Genomic DNA, 20084 nt, shown 5'->3' with positions numbered 1-20084 from the left:
TGCCGCCAGAGATGTTTGTGGGAAAGTTGGGCAAGCCATCTGGCAACCAAATGATCGGATGAACCATTGTTTAGGTGACAACCTTCTAAAGTCAGTGGGGAGCTTTATATTTTATCTATCTATATATATGCTATTGTCCTTGGATCTATCTACGCACCATTGTTTTTGGATCTTAGGTATCTTTTTGCCATTGTCATTGGATCTCAGTGATTTTTCTGTCATTGTTCATGGAAGTTGAGGAGCTTTCTACCACTGTTCTTCTATTTCAGGCATTTATGCGCCATTCTTCTTGGATCTCAGGTATTTATGTGCCATTCCTCTTGGATCTCAGGTATTTATGTGCCATTCCTCTTGGATCTCAGGTATTTATGTGCCATTCCTCTTGGATCTCAGGCATTTATGTGCCATTCCTCTTGGATCTCAGGTATTTATGTGGAATTCTTCTTGGATCTCAGGTATTTATGTGGAATTCTTCTTGGATCTCAGGTATTTATGTGACATTCTTCTTGGATCTCAGGTATTTATGTGGCATTGTTCTTAGATCTCAGGTATTTGTATGCCATTGGTCTTGGATCCCAGGTGTTTATGCCATTGTTCTTATATCTTAGTAATATTTCTGCCATTGTCCTTGCATCCTAAGCCTGCTTTACACGTTGTTATTTCGCATACGATATCGTATGCGATTTGCAACGCCCCCATCGTATGTGCAGCACGTTCAATTTGTTGAACGTGCCGCACATACGATTAACCCCCGTCACACGTACTTACCTACCATACGAACTCGATGTGGGCGGCGAACGTCCACTTCCTGGAGTGGGAGGGACGTTCGGCGTCACATCGACGTCACGCGGCAGCCGGCCAATAGAAGCGGAGGGGCGGAGCTGAGCGGGACGTAAACATCCCGCCCACCTCCTTCCTTCCGCATTACCGGCCGGGAGCCGCAGGACGTAGGTAAGATCTGTTCATCGTTCCCGGGGTGTCACACACTGCGATGTGTGCTACCCCGGGTACGATGAACAACCTGACGTTCAATTCATGAGGAATGTACGACGTGCGTGTGATGAACGTTTTACCGTTAAATCGCAATCGCACGTAGCTGTTACACACTACAATGTAACTTACAATGCCAGATGTGCGTCACTTACGACGTGACCCCGCCGTCACATTGTAAGATACATTGCAGCGTGTAAAGCGGGCTTTAGTGATATTTCTGCCATTGTCCTTGGATCTCAGGCATTTATTAGGATCTCAGGTATTTATATGTCATTGGTCTTAGATCTAAGGTGTTTATGTGCCATTATCTTTGGATTTAAGTTGTCAATGTATCATACTTGTTGGATCTCAGTAGGTATTACACTATTGTTCTTTGGCTCAGCTATAAATGTAACCTTTTTAGTACCAGGCTGTTAATGTGTCATTACAGTTGCATATAGGTTCTCATTATGCAATCGTTCTTAGACTTAAAGGGGATGTCCACTGCTTGGACAACTGTTTCATAAGTACTATATTCCACAATGTAAAATAATAACAACATGTGCCCATCTCTGGTGCTGGCGTCATTCCAGCATTGTTGTTGACGATGGGTCTCCCGGGGCTTGCATGATACTGATATTGTTACATGAACCTATCAGCAACAGTCAACGGCCCGACTCACTCTCACTTCCTTTGGGCAAAATTGATCATGAGAAAGTGTTAGAACAGCAGTAGCTCTGATTTCCTCCAGATGTCAGTTATGTTTGAAGGAAGCAAGAGTGAAGCAGCCCTGTTAGTGGCAATGATTAGTTGCGGGCTCACATGGCATAATGTCACACCAGCACTGGGAGACTTGGCAGCAATGTCACTGGAATGGCGCCAGGATTGGAGGGGAGTTCAGGCTGTTTGTATTTTACATGGCGGAATAAAGTAATTGTTTGAGAAAGAGTTTTCTGAGTAGTGGACACTCCTTTAGATGTTATGCGGGCGTCACACGGTACGATCTATCATGCGATCGCACGAGCGATTGTACCCGCCCCCGTCGTTTGTGCGTCACGGGCAAATCGCTGCCCGTGTCGCACAAAGTCGTTAAACCGCTGTCACACGTACTTACCTGCTGAGCGACCTCGCTGTGGGCGGTGAACATCCTCTTCCTGAAGGGGGAGGGATGTTCGGCATCACAGCGATGTCACACAGCGGCCGGCCAATAGAAGTGAAGGGGCGGAGATGAGCGGGACGTAAACATCCTGCCCACCTCCTTCTTTTTGCATAGCTGGCGCGTGCCGCGGGATGCAGGTAAGCTGTGTTCATCGTTCCTGGGGTGTCACACGGAGCGATGTGTGCTGCCCCGGGTACAATGAACAAGCGGCACCATGAAAAATAAACGATTTTTTAAAAATAAGCGACGTGTACACGACTCACGATTTGTGACCGATTCAGCGTCGCTCGGAGGTGTCACACAAGACGACGTCGTGAACGATGCCGGATGTGCGTCACGAAAACCGTGACCCCGACGATGCATTGCACGATAGCTCGTCTCGTGTGACGCCCGCATTAAGCGGGCTTTACACGCTGCGACATCGCTAATGCGGAGTCGTTGGGGTCATGGAATTCGTGACGCACATCCGGCCGCATTAGCGATGCCGTTGCGTGTGACACCGATAAGCGATTTTGCATCGTTGTAAAAATGTGCAAAATCGCTAATCGGCGACATGGGGGTCCATTCTCAAATCTCGTTACTGCAGCAGTAACGAGGTTGTTCCTCGTTCCTGCGGCAGCACACATCACTCCGTGTGACGCCGCAGGAACGAGGAAGCTCCCCTTACCTGCCTCCCGGCCGCTATGAGGAAGGAAGGAGGTGGGCGGGATGTTACGTCCCGCTCAGCTCCGCCCGTCCGCTGCTATTGGGCGGCGGTTCAGTGACGTCGCTGTGACGCCGCACGGACCGCCCCCTTAGAAAGGAGGCGGTTCGCCCGTCACAGCGACGTCGCCGGACAGGTATGTATGTGTGACGGGTCTGGGCGATGTTGTGCGGCACGGGCAGCGTTTTGCCCGTGTCGCGCAACAGATGGGGGCGGGTACCCACACTAGCGATATCGGGACAGATATCGCAGTGTGTAAAGTAGCCTTTAGTGTGCAATTGTTCTTAAGTCCAAGCAGTCCATGTACCATTTTCTTTGGATATCAGGTATATGCAGTGAGTGAAATAAATATTCAACATGTCACCGATTTTCTAAGTTAAAGGGGTGGTTCACCCATATTTTTTATTGTCTAGATCGATATAATATTTAGAAACAATGTTTATCTCAAATACCTTATGTTGGCAATAGTGCCTGTGAGAGACCGCTGTTCCCCGCTCCGTGATCCCCAGGTTCCGTGACCTCAGGGAGTCGGTGACGTCATGTCAAGTTCCTGATCACGTGATCTGCTCCCTCCTCCCTCACAGCAGAATGCTGCAAGCAGGAGACGCGCTGTGCTGTGACAAGCGGTGAAACACCCCCCACAGCTCAGTGAGTCAGTAAGACTGGGGCCGGCCACAGGGATGTGATGTGTCCGGAACTTGACGTGATGTCACCAAATCCCCGAGGTCATGGAGCAGCGGTCTGCAATAGCGCCTCTCACAGTCACTATTGCCACCACAAGATATTTGAGAGAAACATTGTTTCTCAATATAATATCGATTTAGATAATAAAAAAATAATTGTGAACCACCCTTTTAATATATGTCTAAAAGTGCTATTGACATGAATTTCTCACCAGATGTCAGTAACAACCCATCCAATCCACACAGGCAAAGAAATCAAATCATAGATGTCGATAAATTTATTGGTGTGTAATAATAAGAAATGACACAGGGAAAAAGTATTGACCACACTTACTGATATTTATTTAATACTTTTTTCAAAAGCCTTTGTGATGACAGCTTCAAGACGCTGAAGGTGGCTTCACACGCTACGAGATTGCTAAAGCGATCTCGATGGGGTCACGGAATTTATGACGCACATCCGGCCGTGTTAGTGATGTCATTGCGTGTGACACCTATTAGCGATTTTGAATCGTCGCAAAAACGTTCAAAATCGGTAATCGGTGACATGCCCCCCTCTTCCCAATTATCGTTGCTGCTGCAGTAGCGAGATTGTTCCTCGTTCTGCGGCAGCACACATCGCTACGTGTGACACCGCAGGAACGAGGAAGCTCTCCTTACCTGCGTCCCGCCAGCAATGAGGAAGGAAGGAGGTGGGCAGGATGTTCATCCCGCTCATCTCCGCCCCTCCGCTTTGATTGGGAGGCCGCTTAGTGACGTCGCTGTGACGCTGAACGAACCGCCCCCTTAGAAAGGAGGCGGATCGCCAGTCACAGCGACGTTGCAGAGCAGGTATGTGCGTGTGACGCTGCTGTAGCGATAATGTTCGCTACAGCAGCGATCACCACATATCGGCCGTACGATGGGGGCGGGTGCTATGACGTTCGACATCGCTAGCATTGCCTAGCGATGTCGCAGCGTGTAAAGCCCGCTTTAATGTATGGAGAATCTAGTCGCATGCATTGCTCATGTGGGTATTTGGCTCATTCTTCCACACAAACACTCTTCAAATCCTGAAGGTCCTGTGGGCTTCTTCTATGAATTCTGAGCTTTAGTTCATTCCATACATTTTCTATTGGATTTAGGTTTGGATTCAGGTCAGGTGATTGGCTCGGCCATTCTGGCAGCTTTATTTTCTTTCTCTGAAATCAATTGAGAGTCTCCTTGGCTGTGTGTTTGGCATCATTCTCTTGCTGAAATGTCCACCCTTGTTTCATTTTCATCATCTTTGTAGATGGCAGCAGATTTTTATCAAGAATGTCTTCGTACATTTGTCCATTCGCCCTTCCTTCAATCATGAGATTTGCAAGTGCCATATGCTGAAAAACAGCCCCAAACCATGATGTTCCTACCTCCAAACTTCACTGTTAGTATGGTATTTTTGGTGTGATATGTAGTGCATTTTGGGCTTCAAACATGCTGTGTGTTATGGTATCCAAAGAGTTCAATTTTGGTCTCATCGGACCAGACTATATTCTCCCAGTATTTCACAGGCTTGTCTAAATGTTGTTGAACAAACTTTAAACACTCCTGAACATGCTTTTTGCTCAGCAATGGAGTCTTGCATGGTGAGCGTGCATATAGGCCATGTGTGAGTGTGAGTGCATTACTTATTGTTTTCTTTCAAAAAATGGTACCTGCTGATTCCAGGTCTTTCTTTAGATCTCCACATGTGGTTTCTGGCTCTTGGACAATTCTTTTAATAAGTCTTTTTACTCCTCTAAAATATTGCATGTATCACCTGGTCGTGGCTTGTTTATGGTGAAATGATGTTCTTTCCACTTCCGGATTTTGGCCTCAACAGTGCTCACTGGAGCCTCCAGTAGTTTAGAAATTCTTCTGTAATCAATGCCATCAGTATGTTTTGCAACACTAAGTTTGCAAAGATCTTGAGACATCTCACTGGTTTTATTCATCATGAGACATTTCTTGTGTGGCACTGTGGTAATGAGACACCTTTTTACAGGTTAACAGTTGAACCAGCTGATATTGTTCACTAAGTGGCTGGATTGCTTTTTAATTACTGATAGATTTCAGCCATTGTAATGACTTTTTATGGCTTGTTGCATCTCTCTTTCTGCATGTGTTCAATACTTTTTCCCTGTGTCATTTCTCATTATTACACGTCGGTAAATTTTTGAACATCTATGGTTGATTTCTTTGCCTGTGTGGATTGGGTGGGTTGTTATTGACATCTGGTGATGAATTCATATCAATAGCACCTTAAGAAATTATATTTACTTAGAAAATTGGTGACATGTTCAATACTTATTTCACCCATTTTCCATTGTTTTTGGATCCCAGCAATGTGCCATTGTTTGGCATCTAGGTTATCAGTGTACCCTTATTTTTTTTTTTATATCTCAGTAGACATTGCATTATTGTTTTTTAGCCTCAACTATAAATTCATCTTTTCTGGATTTAGGCTGTCACTGTGTACAGAGGCTATCAGTAGGCAATCTGCCTTAAGGCCCCCATACAAATTAGATTAACGTTGGCCGAACCCACCGATATTGGTGGGATTGGTCAACAGAATAATGTATATTGGGGCCTCCAAACAAAAAGTAAATTGAGTTATATTTGATCGGCCTCTGTATATATGTAGGTAATGGATCTTAACTCAATGTAGCATTGTCATAATGACAAGTGACAAAAAATGATGGGAACAGCATATTGTCACTATTTTCAAGTACAAAATTAAAAATGCTAATATGTATAGGCACCTTCCCACTCTCTCTGACAGATGATGTAGAGCGAGATTAGGAATTGTCATGTCCAAGTTCTGATTCTTGGTAAGATTGGCTGCTACCATAAGACTCTGGCAATAGCTATCTCAAAGAGAACAAAGGAGCAATCACGGGAGTCACTCGATATATCTGGCGACTGAACAATTTTTGCGCAATCATTTGGCCAACAAACAGGTATCTATTTTTATGGGGTTTCGTAGACTTAAATGCCTTCCATACATATTAATGTGCTCTTGATTAGCTAAATGATCTTTCTGCCAAAACCCCATACTCGCGAATACTCAGCAGCGTACCCCTATGTTTTCTATGATAGAGTTGCTGCCGATGGAGTTTGGCAGCGGCCTATCTTCTCACCAGGCTGGATCCTTCTCTTAGCCTATATCATTTGTCTGGGGTGAGTCAGGAGGATCAAATGCACACTAGACTGACAAGCCGATCCCAACACTATTGGTTGGTTCATCTGTCTTTAGTCTAATGCATGAGGGGACCTTAACTTGTCAGTGTGGCCTTCTTCTTGACTTCTGATTAGTACTATGTTCCATTTTTTCTGCATCCTGGTTTTCAGTTTGGAATTGATTTATATCTCTAGCTAAAAGGAAATAGTGCAATAGGGTCTTGTCCTGGATAATAGAGTGAAAAAATGTTGTAGAGGTTCACCTGGGTATGAAGATTAAGAGTAGGGTCATAACCCAAGCTGGTGCAGGTCTACCGGCTCTAAGAGCCAGACACCATTGGAGAAAGGAGCGGTGAAGTGGTTAAGTCTGCGCTTCTCAGGATGGATGAAGGAATATAGTATCAGAATATGAAGAATTCCAAGTGGTTTATTGATCTAGGCGTTTCTGAGTCTCCGACATCTTCCTCGGGATCCAGCCACAAGAAGAGAATGAGAAAGAAGTCGTAGACTTCAAAACGCGTAGATCAGTAAACCTCTTGGATTTCTTCATATCCTGGTACTCAGTTGTCAATGTGGCATTGTTCTATTAGGTTGTTAATGTGCTATTGTTCATGGATCTAGACTGTCAGTGCATTATTGCATCATATCTGCACTGTCAGTTCCTTATTGTTCTTCAGTCGCAGCTATCAATGTAGCACTTTTGTTTTTATCTCGACTGTCAATGTGCCATTTTTCTTGGCTTCTTGGTCGGAGCTGTAAGCATTCCTCTGTTATTAGAGGTCAGCTGATTTAGTGGGAAACATTTACCGTTAGCATATATTTACTAATCTGGTAGATATAAAATGAGACCCCAAAATTAAAACAAGGGACCAAACTAGAAAATCCCAACTGGGAAATGTGGAGTAAGAACTTATATTAAAATATTTAAAAGCTAAAGTCTTCAACCCATATCGGTAATAAATAGGAATGGTGCAGCCAAGGGAGAAGAAACACATTAGTGTCATGGATGTGAACAATTATAGTGATATACAGAACATTACTCTAAAATAGAATAAGGGACATGTCAGAGAATGGTGCAATGGGGTAAAAAATATATTTCCAGTAATAAAAAAAATATCAAAAAACCCTATCTACTGATGGGTGATGGGAACGAGGCTGGTAAAGATCTGGAAATGGATTTATATAATGGAGGAAATAGGAATAGAATGACTTGTTTGTGTTCGATGGGGGACATGGCAGTCCCTTGGCTAACAATGGTGGAGTGAATTCCGGAGTCGTGGGCTATATGGGCAGTATCTGTCACCGAGCGAAATGTTCTTTCTCGTGGATCCCACACTGTCTGTTAGATGCTGCTTTCTGCATAGCAATGTGCTGCCAGTCATTTGCACTGGGACTTGTGTCGTGCACGGTGAGATACTGTCTTCCATGATAATGCGGATGTCTTATGTCATATTGTGTAGAGACTCCATGATGTGAACAAAATCACTGATGCAATATTGGTGAAAAACAAATTCTAACATAGGTATGAGAGGTGGTGAGACCAGGGCATTACCGATTCATCAGGTTACGGGACCTAGGGCGTAGAGGTCAAAACGATACATAGGGTAAATGTAGAGCAATCTGACACCCGTGTACTTTGTGACCTCCAATGGTGCGTGGTTGTTAGGTATTTCTCACATGGTGCGGTGTGCACTGAGATGGAAATGTATATCTTGATAGTGTCATAGCGTATACTCACTGTATGGCACGCAGTCATACTGGACTTCCAGGTACTTGTAGGTCCCTGGACAGGGGTCAGGAAAGGCTTCAGAATCGGCAATAACAACACACTGTGTGCGATTGTTACACCTGTGGAGAAAAGACACAAGAAAAAAGAAATGGTGAAAATATAGTTTTGGGTATATATACCGGTGTATATATATATATATATATGCATGTCTGCATATATTTGTTTGCATCTGAGAATATGTGTGTGCAATACTGCATGTCTAACTATATGTGTGTTGCATTTTAGTCCTAGAATATATGTCAAGTATATACAGTGCCTTGAAAAAATATTCATACCTAGTGAACTTGTCCCCATTTGTTCACGTTACACCCACAAACTTAAAGGGAACCTGTCAGGCCCCCTCTGCCTCCAACCCAGCAGCTTTGATACCTGTATGGCCAAATTCCCTCCCTACCCAGCCCTTGTATAACACTTTTCACTAATATGAAGGTTTAAAAAAATGACGTATAAGCCTCGCTATCCCTATGCTAATTAGGGCCTTGACTAGTTGCAGGGGCGTTAGTTCCCCAGACCAATCGGCCCTTTTTCCATGTTATCACGCCTCTGTAGGCGTGATAACATGATTTCCTTGAGCTGGTGTCTCCACCAGCTCCTGGAAATCTTGCGCATGCGCACAGCTCATTTCAGCCACTTCAGTGCACCTCCGAAGCAGGGTGGACACCTGGAGATGGCGTGTGTTTCCAGGAGATGGCGGAAACACATGTGGCGCCCCTGAAGCTTCCGTCGCCACAGAGACATTGCACCCCAGCCAGAGGTGTAATGTCCCATCCTGGGTAGGGTAAGGAAAGGAGTGAACGCCAGTCCACAGGCAAATTCACACTACACCCATTGTTAGGTACACACAGGGACCAGGGACAGTGGCAGCAACCCTCCCATGCTGCATGCTGGGAGGGGCCGTAAGACCCATCCTTGTTCCCTTAGGGTGGTAGCTTAGCAACTGGGTGGGTGGGAGGAGCCAGCCGAGTGAAGGGTAGACTAGGAAGGTCGAGTTTGGTGAGGAGTCTGCCAGGAGGAGCAGAGGAGGAGGAGTAGTGAGAAGGAGTTGAAGCTAGAGAAAGAGATGAAGTGGAAGTGAAGGAGAAGGAAGGAGTTCTGCGGGAGGCAGAAGAGAGAGGAGAGTAGTGCTCTAGTCAGTCAGGAGCAAGAGAAGAAAGTGACGCTTCCTCGTGAAGACCCTGGGACTCAGAGGGTCCAGGTGACACCAAGTAGAGAAAAGAAGGGATTCCAGGGCCACAGATAGCTTTCAGGCTCGTGGCCTGTTCCACAATAAGAAGATTCGGTGGAGGGATCAAGCTGCACACAGGGGACGGTCCCTAGAAACTGGAGGAGGAAAAGTCATCTCCAAAAGTAAAAACCGAGGCCCAGGGAAAGCTGCAAGCTCCCCGGGCCACAGCCCACAGCACAACCTCTAGAAAGGGGGTAAATTACCGACAGGCAAGCCCCTGGCCCGGAGGCTGTAGTGGAGGCCGAGCCAGGTTCAGCCAACAAAGGCAAGGCTTAAGGAGACAGCTGAAGAAAGGATCACATAGAGGGGTGTACCGGCTTTTAAAACCCCCAGATCTACCCAGGATCGGCGGAGGTCCCTGACAGTGGGTCTCAGCAGTCCAGAGGCACCAGTGTGCACCTACCAGGAACTGTGAGTAAACAACTTGAAACTACACCCTTGGTGTTGCCTCTGTTATTTCATCTGCATAGACTTCCATCACTGCATAGACACTTACAAGCACCAACTGTGCCCCGGGGTACCGCTCCACCTGTGGGGAGCAGGACCATCCAAGCTGCCATTCCACCAGCCCCGGAGGCCCCATACAGCAGTGGCGGCTTAATAGCCGCAAACCACAGGTGGCGTCACGAATACAAACTTTAATCACCCCCACTGAAGCCATATTAATTGACCCCACCAGGGTACGGAGTCGGGCCCAGCCACCACTGATGTCCCCTGGACTAGTCCGGCCCGGCACCGGGTGTCCCATAGCCCTGGGGTGGGCGAGTCACACACGCTCAAAGAAATCATTTTATCAGCCCACAGGGGTATGATAACATGAAAAAAAGGACGACTAGTCTGGGGAACTAACATCCTTTTGACTAATCAAGGCCCTAATTAGAACAGGGACAGCAAGGTCTATGAGTCTTTTTTTAAAACATTCATATTAGTGAATAGCGCTATACAGGGCTGGTTAGGGAGGGAATGTGGGAAAACAGGTATCAATGCTGTTGGGTTGGAGGCATAGGGGACCTGATAAGTTCTCTTTAAATGTATAATATTGGGATTTTATGTGATATACCAACACTAAATAACAATTACTTGTGAAGTGTACAGGAAATTATGTAGGGTTCTCTAAATATTGGAAAAAAATATGAATCTGAAAATAGTGACATGCATTTGTATTCAGCCCCCCGTAGTCTTATACCCCTAAATAAAATTCTGAATGCCCAATTACCTCCTGAAGTCACCTAACTGGTAAATTGATTTCACCTATGTGTAATTTATTCTAATTATGCCTACAGCTGTTCTGTGAAGATCTCAGAGTTTGTTTGAGAACATTATGGATCAAACAGGATTATGACAACCAAGGAACACACCAGACAGGTCAGGTATAACGTTGTGGAGAAGAGTAAAGCAGGGTTAGGTTATAAAAAATAACCCAAGCTCTGAACATCACACAGAGTACTGTTCAAGCCACCATCCAAAACTGGAAGGAGTATGGCACAACTGCAAACCTACCAAGACACGGCCGTCCACGTAACCTGACATCCCAAGCAAGGAGGACACAAATTAGTGATGCAGCCTAGGTCATGGTCACTCTGGGGGAGCTGCAGAGATCACAACTCAGGGGGGAAAATCTGTGCACAGGACAACTATTAGTTGTATACTCCACAAATCTGGCTTTTATGGAAGAGTGGAAAGAAGAAATTAAATTTTGAAAGCAAGCCATAAGAAGTATTGTTCGCAGTTAGCAAAAAGCCTTGTAGGGGACACAGGGAGCATCTGGAAGAAGGTGCTCTGGTCAGATGAGACCAAAGTAGAACTTTTTAAGCTAAATGCAAAAAGTTATATGTGGTGGAAAACTAACTGTACATCACCCTAAAATTACCATCCCCACCGTCACACATGGTGGAGGCAGCATCATGCTGTGGGGAGGCTTCAGCAGGGACAGGGAAGTGGTCAGGGTTGATGGGAAGATGAATAGTGCTAATTACAGGGCAATCCTGGAGGAAAACATGTTAGAAGCTGCAAAAGACTTGAGACTGGGGTTTAGGTTTACCTTTGAGCAGGACAATGACCCTAAACATTCTGCCAGAGCTACAATGGAGGGTTTAGATCAGAGCATTTTCATCTGTGTGAATGGCCCAGTCACAGTCCAAACCTAAATCCCATTGAGAATCTATGGCAAAACTTGAAAACTGCTGTTCAAAAATGTCAGCAAAAGTTGGTAGAGACATACCCCAAAAGAGTTGCAGCACTAGTTGCAGCTAAAGGTGGTTCTACAAAGTATTGATTCAGGGGGGCTGAATACAAATGCACGTCACAATTTTTAGATTTATATTTTTAAAATATTTAAAAAAACATGTATCATTTCCTGTACACTTAAATCCCAATAAAATATATTTACGTTTGTGGTGTAATGTGAAAAAATGTGGAAAGTGTATGAATATTTTTTCAAGTTACTATATATATCTGTACACATATTTATGTGAAATTGAATACATGTGTATGTGTCCCTGTAAGTGTAGGTTTTCAAACAGATATGTCACCAAATTCCACCATGTACATTATTAAATCGTTCTCTTAGACCTGACCACACTGGTATACTTACTTTGAAAATCCATGTCAGAATTGCTGCAATATCCTGATACTAAAGGGTGCTTTACACGCTGCGACATCGCTGCCGATATATCGTCGGGGGTCACGTCGTTAGTGACACACATCCGGCGCCGTTAGCGACATCGCAGCGTGTGACACCAATGAGCGACGATCAACGAGCGCAAAAACGTGAAAAATCGTTGCTCGTTGACACATCGTTCATTTCCTTAATATCGTTGCTGCCGCAGGTACGATGTTGTTCGTCATTCCTTCGGCAGCACACAACGCTATGTGTGACACCGCGGGAGCGACGAACATCTCCTTACCTGAGTCCACCGGCAATGCGGAAGGAAGGAGGTGGGCGGCATGTTCCGGCTGCTCATCTCCGCCCCTCCGCTTCTATTGGACGGCTGCCGTGTGATGTCGCTGTGACGCCGCATGAACCACCCCCTTAGAAAGGAGGCGGATCGCCGGCCAGAGCGACGTCGCAGGGAAGGTAAGTCCGTGTGACGGGTGTTAGCGATGTTGTGCGCCACGGGCAGCGATTTGCCCGTGTCACACAACCGACGGGGGTGGGTACGCTCGCTAGCGATATCGGTACCGATATCGCAGCGTGTAAAGTACCCTTAAGAATAGCCTTTTATGAGCCTAGTTACAGAGTGTAAGAGCTCATGAGTCCAAGTGTATTCAGTTCCCTCCCACCCAGCCTGACTTACAGCTGCAGCTTGTTCTGAGCTGTGTGAGATCTCAACAGGGCGGAGGCACACTGAGGAGCTGTTAATCAGCAGAGATTGAGCGTAAACTAAAAAAGGATATTTCGGTCAATCTGATATGGATGTTTATATTAAGGTCATCATTCTGATATGTTCTAATTGATCTATTTAGTAATATATTTAGTTTGTATCATGATATTTTGGTGATAAATCTGCTTTAAGGCTCATTTCACAGCCCATTAGCCCCAGTGTAATATGTTCCTGAGCATGTGAGGGTGAATGTAGGAGTGTAGCCCCCACAATGCAGGAAACATAGCCCGTGATACTTCCTACTTGCCCCTTTCCTAATAATAATAACGCTTTTTTTCCCATGGCAAGAAACGGCTGGTTGTAATTCAGTCCCTGGTTAGTAAGAAACTCATTATTACCAAGAACTCCAAATCCCCTTGGATGGAGTACTTTTGTACATTAATAATTAATGTTAAGGAAAACCCCACCGAGGATCTGAAAATGTATATTTAGTATTTCATTATCACATTCCCGTTAACATCGTGTCCGCCAGGGATCCCCCAGAAAGATAGTTGCCACAGATGGATATAATGACCATTCATAGCTACATTGTCTGTTCCATTTTTGGCTTTTCTTTTGTCTTACGCTGCTCCAGTATACCAGACACACGTGAGCTAGCACACTATCGTGCCGGTGGTAGAATACCAAGTTATATGGTGTACCTTTGTGCTTTTAACCTTATGACCTCCTCTTTATTTACTTCCTGTTGTATTACTACTATTACTGCTACATCAAATGGTAAAAAGTGCAAAGGAACATTTTTAAAGGGGTGCTCCTGTCGCGGGCAGAGGGGTGGGAACGCCGCTCGCCTGGGAATCGCTGGCGCTCGGGTCCGGTGCTTCTGCTCCTCGGTGGCTCGAGCACGGGGCTGGACCCGGGGCTCGAGCAGCGCCTCCTCGCCCACGAGTGAAAAGGGGAGGTTTGTGGTGGGTATTTGGGGATGTTGGTCTTGACGCCACCCACGGGTTGTGGTGATGGTGGGCACCACCGCTGCTGGTGATGGGGAATCCAGGGAGCGATGGCGGAGAGCAGCTAAGGTGTTGACCCCTCCGTGGGTAGGGGCTGTTGGTTCCGGGGCCCCGGTTGGGGAGTAGGGAGGAGGTATAGGTGCAGGTGCGGGGAGGCAGCGTGGGCGCGGGTGCAACGTTGCGGTGCAGCGCGGTGCCGGATGGCACTGTTGTACTCACTCAGACACAGAAGGACAGAGTCTCTGGTAAACCAAATGGCTGGATGGACGGGGCCCACAGCCGGCTGCGGTGTTCTCACTCTCCCCGGATGGGTTGATGGTGGCTGTCGTTTTCCTGCACCTGTGTATGTGTATTTGACTCCTATGGCTTCCCACGGGTAGTCCGCTCCCCGGCGTGTACGTGTCGGGAGAGCCCGTTTGCCCACAGGCGCTGGCCCTTGGATCTCTGGCCCTTGGCAGTGGCACCTATCCGGACGGGTTGGGCTGTTGCCTTCTGACGGGACTTGGGTGGGAATGAACCCCTGAGGTCCAGACCGCAATCAGAGAATTTGACCTTTTCGGCAGCTCCTAGCCTAGTCGGGGTCTGAGTACCCTGCCTTGGTGCTTGACTTCAATCTGCTCCCCGGTTCGGTACCGGCGGGCCACCGCCCGACCCCGGTCCTACGGTTCCGCTGACCTCCACCAACTCCTGCAGACGGCCACCACTATCTGCCGACCTTGCTGATCGTGCCTGGGCTCCAACCCAGACACACAAAGTTTTTACTCCTCTCACTTCCACTCTCAACTCCTGAACTCAACTAACTACTTTTTCCCGCCTCCAGGCCTGTGAACTCCTCGGTGGGTGGGGTCAACCGCCTGGCTCCGCCCCACTTGGTGTGGACATCAAGCCTGGAGGGTGGCAACAAGCATTTTGTTTGACTGGTGTCACCTACCCAGGGGAAGGGTGTGTGTGTGTGTGGTGTTACTGTACTGTGACCCCTGGGGGTCCAGGGCGTCACACTCCACTACTAGGACAACCCCCTTCTCATTCTCTACGTTTGCTTACAAAATAAAAAAGCCTATACTCACCTCCTGTAATGGCGCTGTTCCAGCGGTGTTGGCATTCGCCTTCCCAGGGCTCATGTGAGGTTATTCCTCACCGCCGGCTTCCCTCTCCCCACCTTCAGAAGTAATTAACAGGAAGTAAGTGACCATCAGCACCCCTTACTTCCTGTTAATTACTTGTATGTCTGCAGGTGGGGAGAGGTGTGGAGGGGCTAACGGGAGCCATTGTAGTCACAGTAGAGGCTTCTTGGCCGCAGTGCAGCCCGATATTAACACCTCGCGCCCCAGTCGCCTCTCCAGTGCAGTAGAGCAATAAGAGTCCATTCACCTAGAGACACATTGACACAGACACTTGCCGGTTTCTTTTTGTCACCAAAACGTTACACACAAATCTTCATGCCGTATGTGGGCACAACATTTACCTTGATAGAGTTTTCCATGGCAACGTTTACTATATGCACTTTACAGGCCGACCGTTTCCCTGGTACTTGGGTCTCCTTGAAGCCCCTGATCTCCTCTAGGACGTCATTGTACATTAGAAGGTCCAAAAAGTCCTCTTAGCATACTTTGTCCAGTGAAGGAGTCTTTTACGACAACACTCCTCTGCTCTCACGTTTGGTTCCCACCCTCTCTTTAGGGTCACACTAACCGTCTGTCTTATGAAGGGGTTCTTCGGGTATCTTTCCAGGAAAACGGACGCCATTTAGGATGCATGGACTTAACCCTCTCCTAGGGATGCAGTTACAGTCAGTCCTTACCACGCTAGGATCCTGCGTATCTGGGGTCCAAGTTTGACGCAAATTGTTTTCAATGGGCTTCTTGCCAGCTTGGGCCTACTGCAGCAGCAGCAGCTACTTATTTTTTTCTCCTCACTGGGGACTCTCCTCCCCACTTCCTAGTTACTAACTTTTTACTAACTACACCCCTCCCTACAATTAACCTTTTTCTACCCAGCAGGTACCAGGGACGCGATGACTACTATATGGCCATCTAGTGGCTGTACCAAATATAACACAGTTGTTTGTTAAAGATAACACAATACATATTCTTAAGGCTGCTTTACACGCTGAAACATCGCTAACGATATATCGTCGGGGTCACGTCGTTGGTGACGCACATCCGGCGCCAATAGCGACATCGCAGTATGTGACACCAATGAGCGACGATCAATGAGCGCAAAAACGTGAAAAATCGTTGCTCGTTGACACATTGTTCATTTCCTTAATATCGTTGCTGTTGCAGGTACGATGTTGTTCGACGTTCCTGCGGCAGCACACATCGCTATGTGTGACACTGCAGGAACGACGAACATCTCCTTACCTGCGTTCACGGGCAATGAGGAAGGAAGAAGGTGGGCGGGATGTTACGTCCCGCTCATCTCCGCCCCTCCGCTTCTATTGGACAGCTGCCGTGTGATGTCGCTGTGACGCAGCACGAACCGCTCCCTTAGAAAGGAGGCGGATCGCCAGCCAGAGCGACGTCGCAGGGAAGGTAAGTCCGTGTGACGGGGGTAAGCGATGTTGTGCGCCATGGACAGCAATTTGCCCGTGTCGCACAACTGACGGGGGCGGGTACGCTCGCTAGCGATATCAGTACTGATATCGCAGCGTGTAAAGTACCCTTTATGGTGTTGGCAGAGTCCTAGACCCCCTTACATCGGGAAGCCGGCGGTGAGGTAATAAGCTCATGAGCCCTGGGAACGTGAGTGCGTTACACTGCTGGAACAATGCCGTCACAGGAGGAGAGTTTTTATTTTAATAAGGAGAAACATGAGAAATGAGAAGGGTGGTTTTCCGAGTAGAGGACAACCCCTTTAAATGGAACCAATCATCATTCATATATAAAGGAAAACCAGTGCTATACTGGCGCTAGGATGCTGAATGTAACCATACCCTTTGTTCAGAAATTGGATGTTTTATTTCAGAAATATGTACAAGTAAAGTTCCAACAATGCACTGCTATTTGATTGACAGGTGCAACAGGGGCGGGAATATGTGGGTCGGGTCTTGCTATCTATTCTTACCCCTGTCTGCTGCCTGTCCTTCCTCTCCCTCTCTCCTTCATAGATGTCAATTCCGATGCGTGCGCAGTAGCATTTGTAAGTATGGCAGAAAACTCTTCACTAAGATGGCATTGAGTCAGCGCCTGCGCATAGCGCTATCTCCAGCGCCATCTGTGTGAACACTGTCTTCCTGCATTTGTTGTCCATTCTCCTCTGAAGCATGCGGCTCGTGTTCTTCTGGGTTCAATCTGTGGTGAGCTGATTTTGGGGGTGGTCTCCGCTTCTGTTGTGACCGCACACGCTATGGCATCACAGCAAGAGCAGAGGATACGACAGTCCAATGCAGGAAGACTGAGTCCCTTGGAAGCGAGCTTATGCCGCGCATGCTTGCTCTCTTATAGGTTCAGCGCACCTATTACTGGAAATGCTTCTCAGCCTATGGCTGGGAGGCACTAGGTACTTAATGTCTTCTCCCACTTGGGGAGGTGCCTGAGCAACATTGTCAGTTAGTCAGCTTATGCCCGTTTAGTTAGCCAGTTGTCAGGTCCTGTTGTTCACAGTCAATTCCTGTCACCTGGTCCCTGCTGTACCCTCCTGGCCAGTCCGTCTAGCCGTCCAGTCTACCTCAGCCATCCTTGCTGCCCCTGTCCGCACTAGTGAATCTGCCAGTTTGTCCTGCTGTACTGTCTGTCTCAGCTGTCCCGGTTGCAAGTACTAGCACTAGAGACTCTGTCCGTTCCTGAGCCTGTCCCTGTCCTGAAGAGGTCAGCTGCCATAGTACCAAATTATGCCCTGGGAGTGGTACCTAGTGCTTAGTCAAGCCCCGGTCACACCTGGGTTAGCCTGGTTCTCCCCTCTGGTCCAATGAGTTCACTCCAGTTTGACGCCTCATTACCGGCAAGCATTACAAAAAATTTGGGAAAAATTTGACAAAGCCGACAAATTCGAATTCTGACAAACACCTTGGTTTTTGCTATTCTTTCAGCGGTTTTACAGCGATTTCACTGCTTTTTTTTTACCCAAACAATTCAATGAGGAGATGCAAATGCGCGGAAAAAAAAAAGTGGCAAAACCACAGGTTATTTCCTGGCAAAACCTAAGGTTTTGCTGCAGAAAAAGCCTGAGCAAAAACGCCCTGTGTGAACATAGCCTAACACTGACACATCCACATACACACAGACAAACACAGACTCAGACACGCATACAGAGTACAGGCTTCTCTAACACATTCATTTACATTGATAATACCATACTATTTCCAAAAACTTTACACCATGACATAAACCAGTCAAAGCAAACATTTGGATTTTATGCTCTTAATAGAAAACCTTGCCCGATTTGCCCTGCCTACCCCAAAATCTAAGGTACCCCCCCTAAATAAAAGTAAAAGGCCACATGCAGCTATAATATAATGGACAGAGCAGATGGTCTAATGGTTCTTTTCTGCCAGCCTGTTCTGTTTCTGTATATTATAGTGATTTCTCTCTCTTCCGTCTGCTAAGTCTTGTATAATAGGCTTTCTACTGAATACAGCTCATGCCGTGCCAAACCTTGGATTACTTTCCGCAGGATTTTATTTTTTAATCTATGCATTACTTCCATTTTTTACTCTGCCTCAATTACTGCACTTTTTTTTTTTGTTATCCATTAAGAGTTTTAATATAATGTATCCAGATATATATATATATATATATATATATATATATATATATATATATAAACCCTAATAATAGCCATATTACGGGTTTATTAATATAATATATTTACCGTATGTTTAATATTTCATAAATTATTATCAATGATATATGGCTGGGCACATTTCATTAAAGCGGTCACTTCTGTCTGGTAACATAGGGCCCCGCGTTTCGGGGTGTGAAGCATGAATTTCATTGGAGAAAATTGAGAAAATGTTCTTTTAACGAGGTGTACAGTAATCCATGCAAACAGGGGAGCCGGCGGTGCTTTGATCTGGGTTTTTGTAAAACGCACCACACCACAGGCGGCACACATGGCGGTATGGGGACAAACACCATTGAAAAGGACAATTTCATAGCAGGTTGGAGCATGAACGTAAGGTAGTGGTGGAGCATAAAAAGTAGATGCCATACTCCAAACCACTCCATCATATCCAAAAGTTTGTTTCCTTAAAATATATTAAAATGTAAGTAAACTGTTGTAATTTTTTTGGTATCTTGGAGTCCCTGGAACAACTTGTAGATCAGATCGATAGGTGTCCTGGTTAGAGATGAGCGGATCTGTGGAAGTCCGGTTTGGCGGGTTCAGCCGGACTTTAGATAGAGTTTGATTTGGGACCCGAACTTGACCTGAACCCCAATGGAAGTCACTAATTGGGCAGTTCAGGTCTCCGTCCACATGCAGCCAGCCATAAACAGATCACTTCCGGGTGCAGGTGGGCAGGGTTTTACCATTTTTTTTGGGTGCACACTACGTCTGATCACGCTTTTATTACCCCCAGTGCGAGCCATTCAAACACTGCAAGCAGCTCACACTGGGCTGAGCACTAAGTGTACCCGAGCACAGCGATGCTCTATCGATTTGTTTGTGTCATGACTGTCATGGGCGTCTCTCTGTGTTTGGAGACTAGTAGCAGATTGAGGACTGGAGCCCCTTCTCTCTATCTGGGACTATGCATTTAAGTGTTGTTTTGTTTCCTTTGGAGCTAAAGTAGTTTTCATGATAGCAGCTTTCCTGCAGTTAAGGTCAGCTGTCTCTGCAGCCACACCCCCTTGTGTTTAAATAGCTAGATCTCCCAGCAAGTCTTGCTGACTATTCTAACCATTTGTATGCAAGCCGCCCTGGTGGAAGGAGCTGCTGTGGATTCTCCTGAAGTCATATGCTCACCATTTTGGTTGTTTACCCTCTGCTGTCTCTCTTGCCTTCTTGTCTTATTAGTGCAGCGGTGGGTCTAGTGAACCTCACCTGCCTCTCACTAGTCAGGGCATCTATAGGGTTTCCCAAGGACTCAGGGTGCTGTTCG

The 20084-nt window shown here is 46.5% G+C and overlaps 1 protein-coding gene across 2 annotated transcripts in view; it reads right to left on the bottom strand.

Annotated features, from left to right (window-relative positions):
- The window catches only part of ADGRL1 (adhesion G protein-coupled receptor L1), a 551629-nt gene that overhangs the window by 122699 nt on the left and 408846 nt on the right, over positions 1-20084 (bottom strand). For both annotated transcript variants that reach the window (XM_075346318.1, XM_075346319.1), the window contains exon 4: positions 8436-8545. In XM_075346318.1, the coding sequence (XP_075202433.1) occupies positions 8436-8545 (110 nt within the window). The remainder of the gene's footprint in view (positions 1-8435; positions 8546-20084) is intronic.

This window comes from Anomaloglossus baeobatrachus, chromosome 4 (genome assembly GCF_048569485.1).
Source record: "Anomaloglossus baeobatrachus isolate aAnoBae1 chromosome 4, aAnoBae1.hap1, whole genome shotgun sequence".
Taxonomy (NCBI): Eukaryota; Metazoa; Chordata; class Amphibia; order Anura; family Aromobatidae; genus Anomaloglossus; species Anomaloglossus baeobatrachus.
Note: the sequence above shows the minus strand (reverse complement) of the source record. Positions and strands in the feature narration are given on the sequence as shown.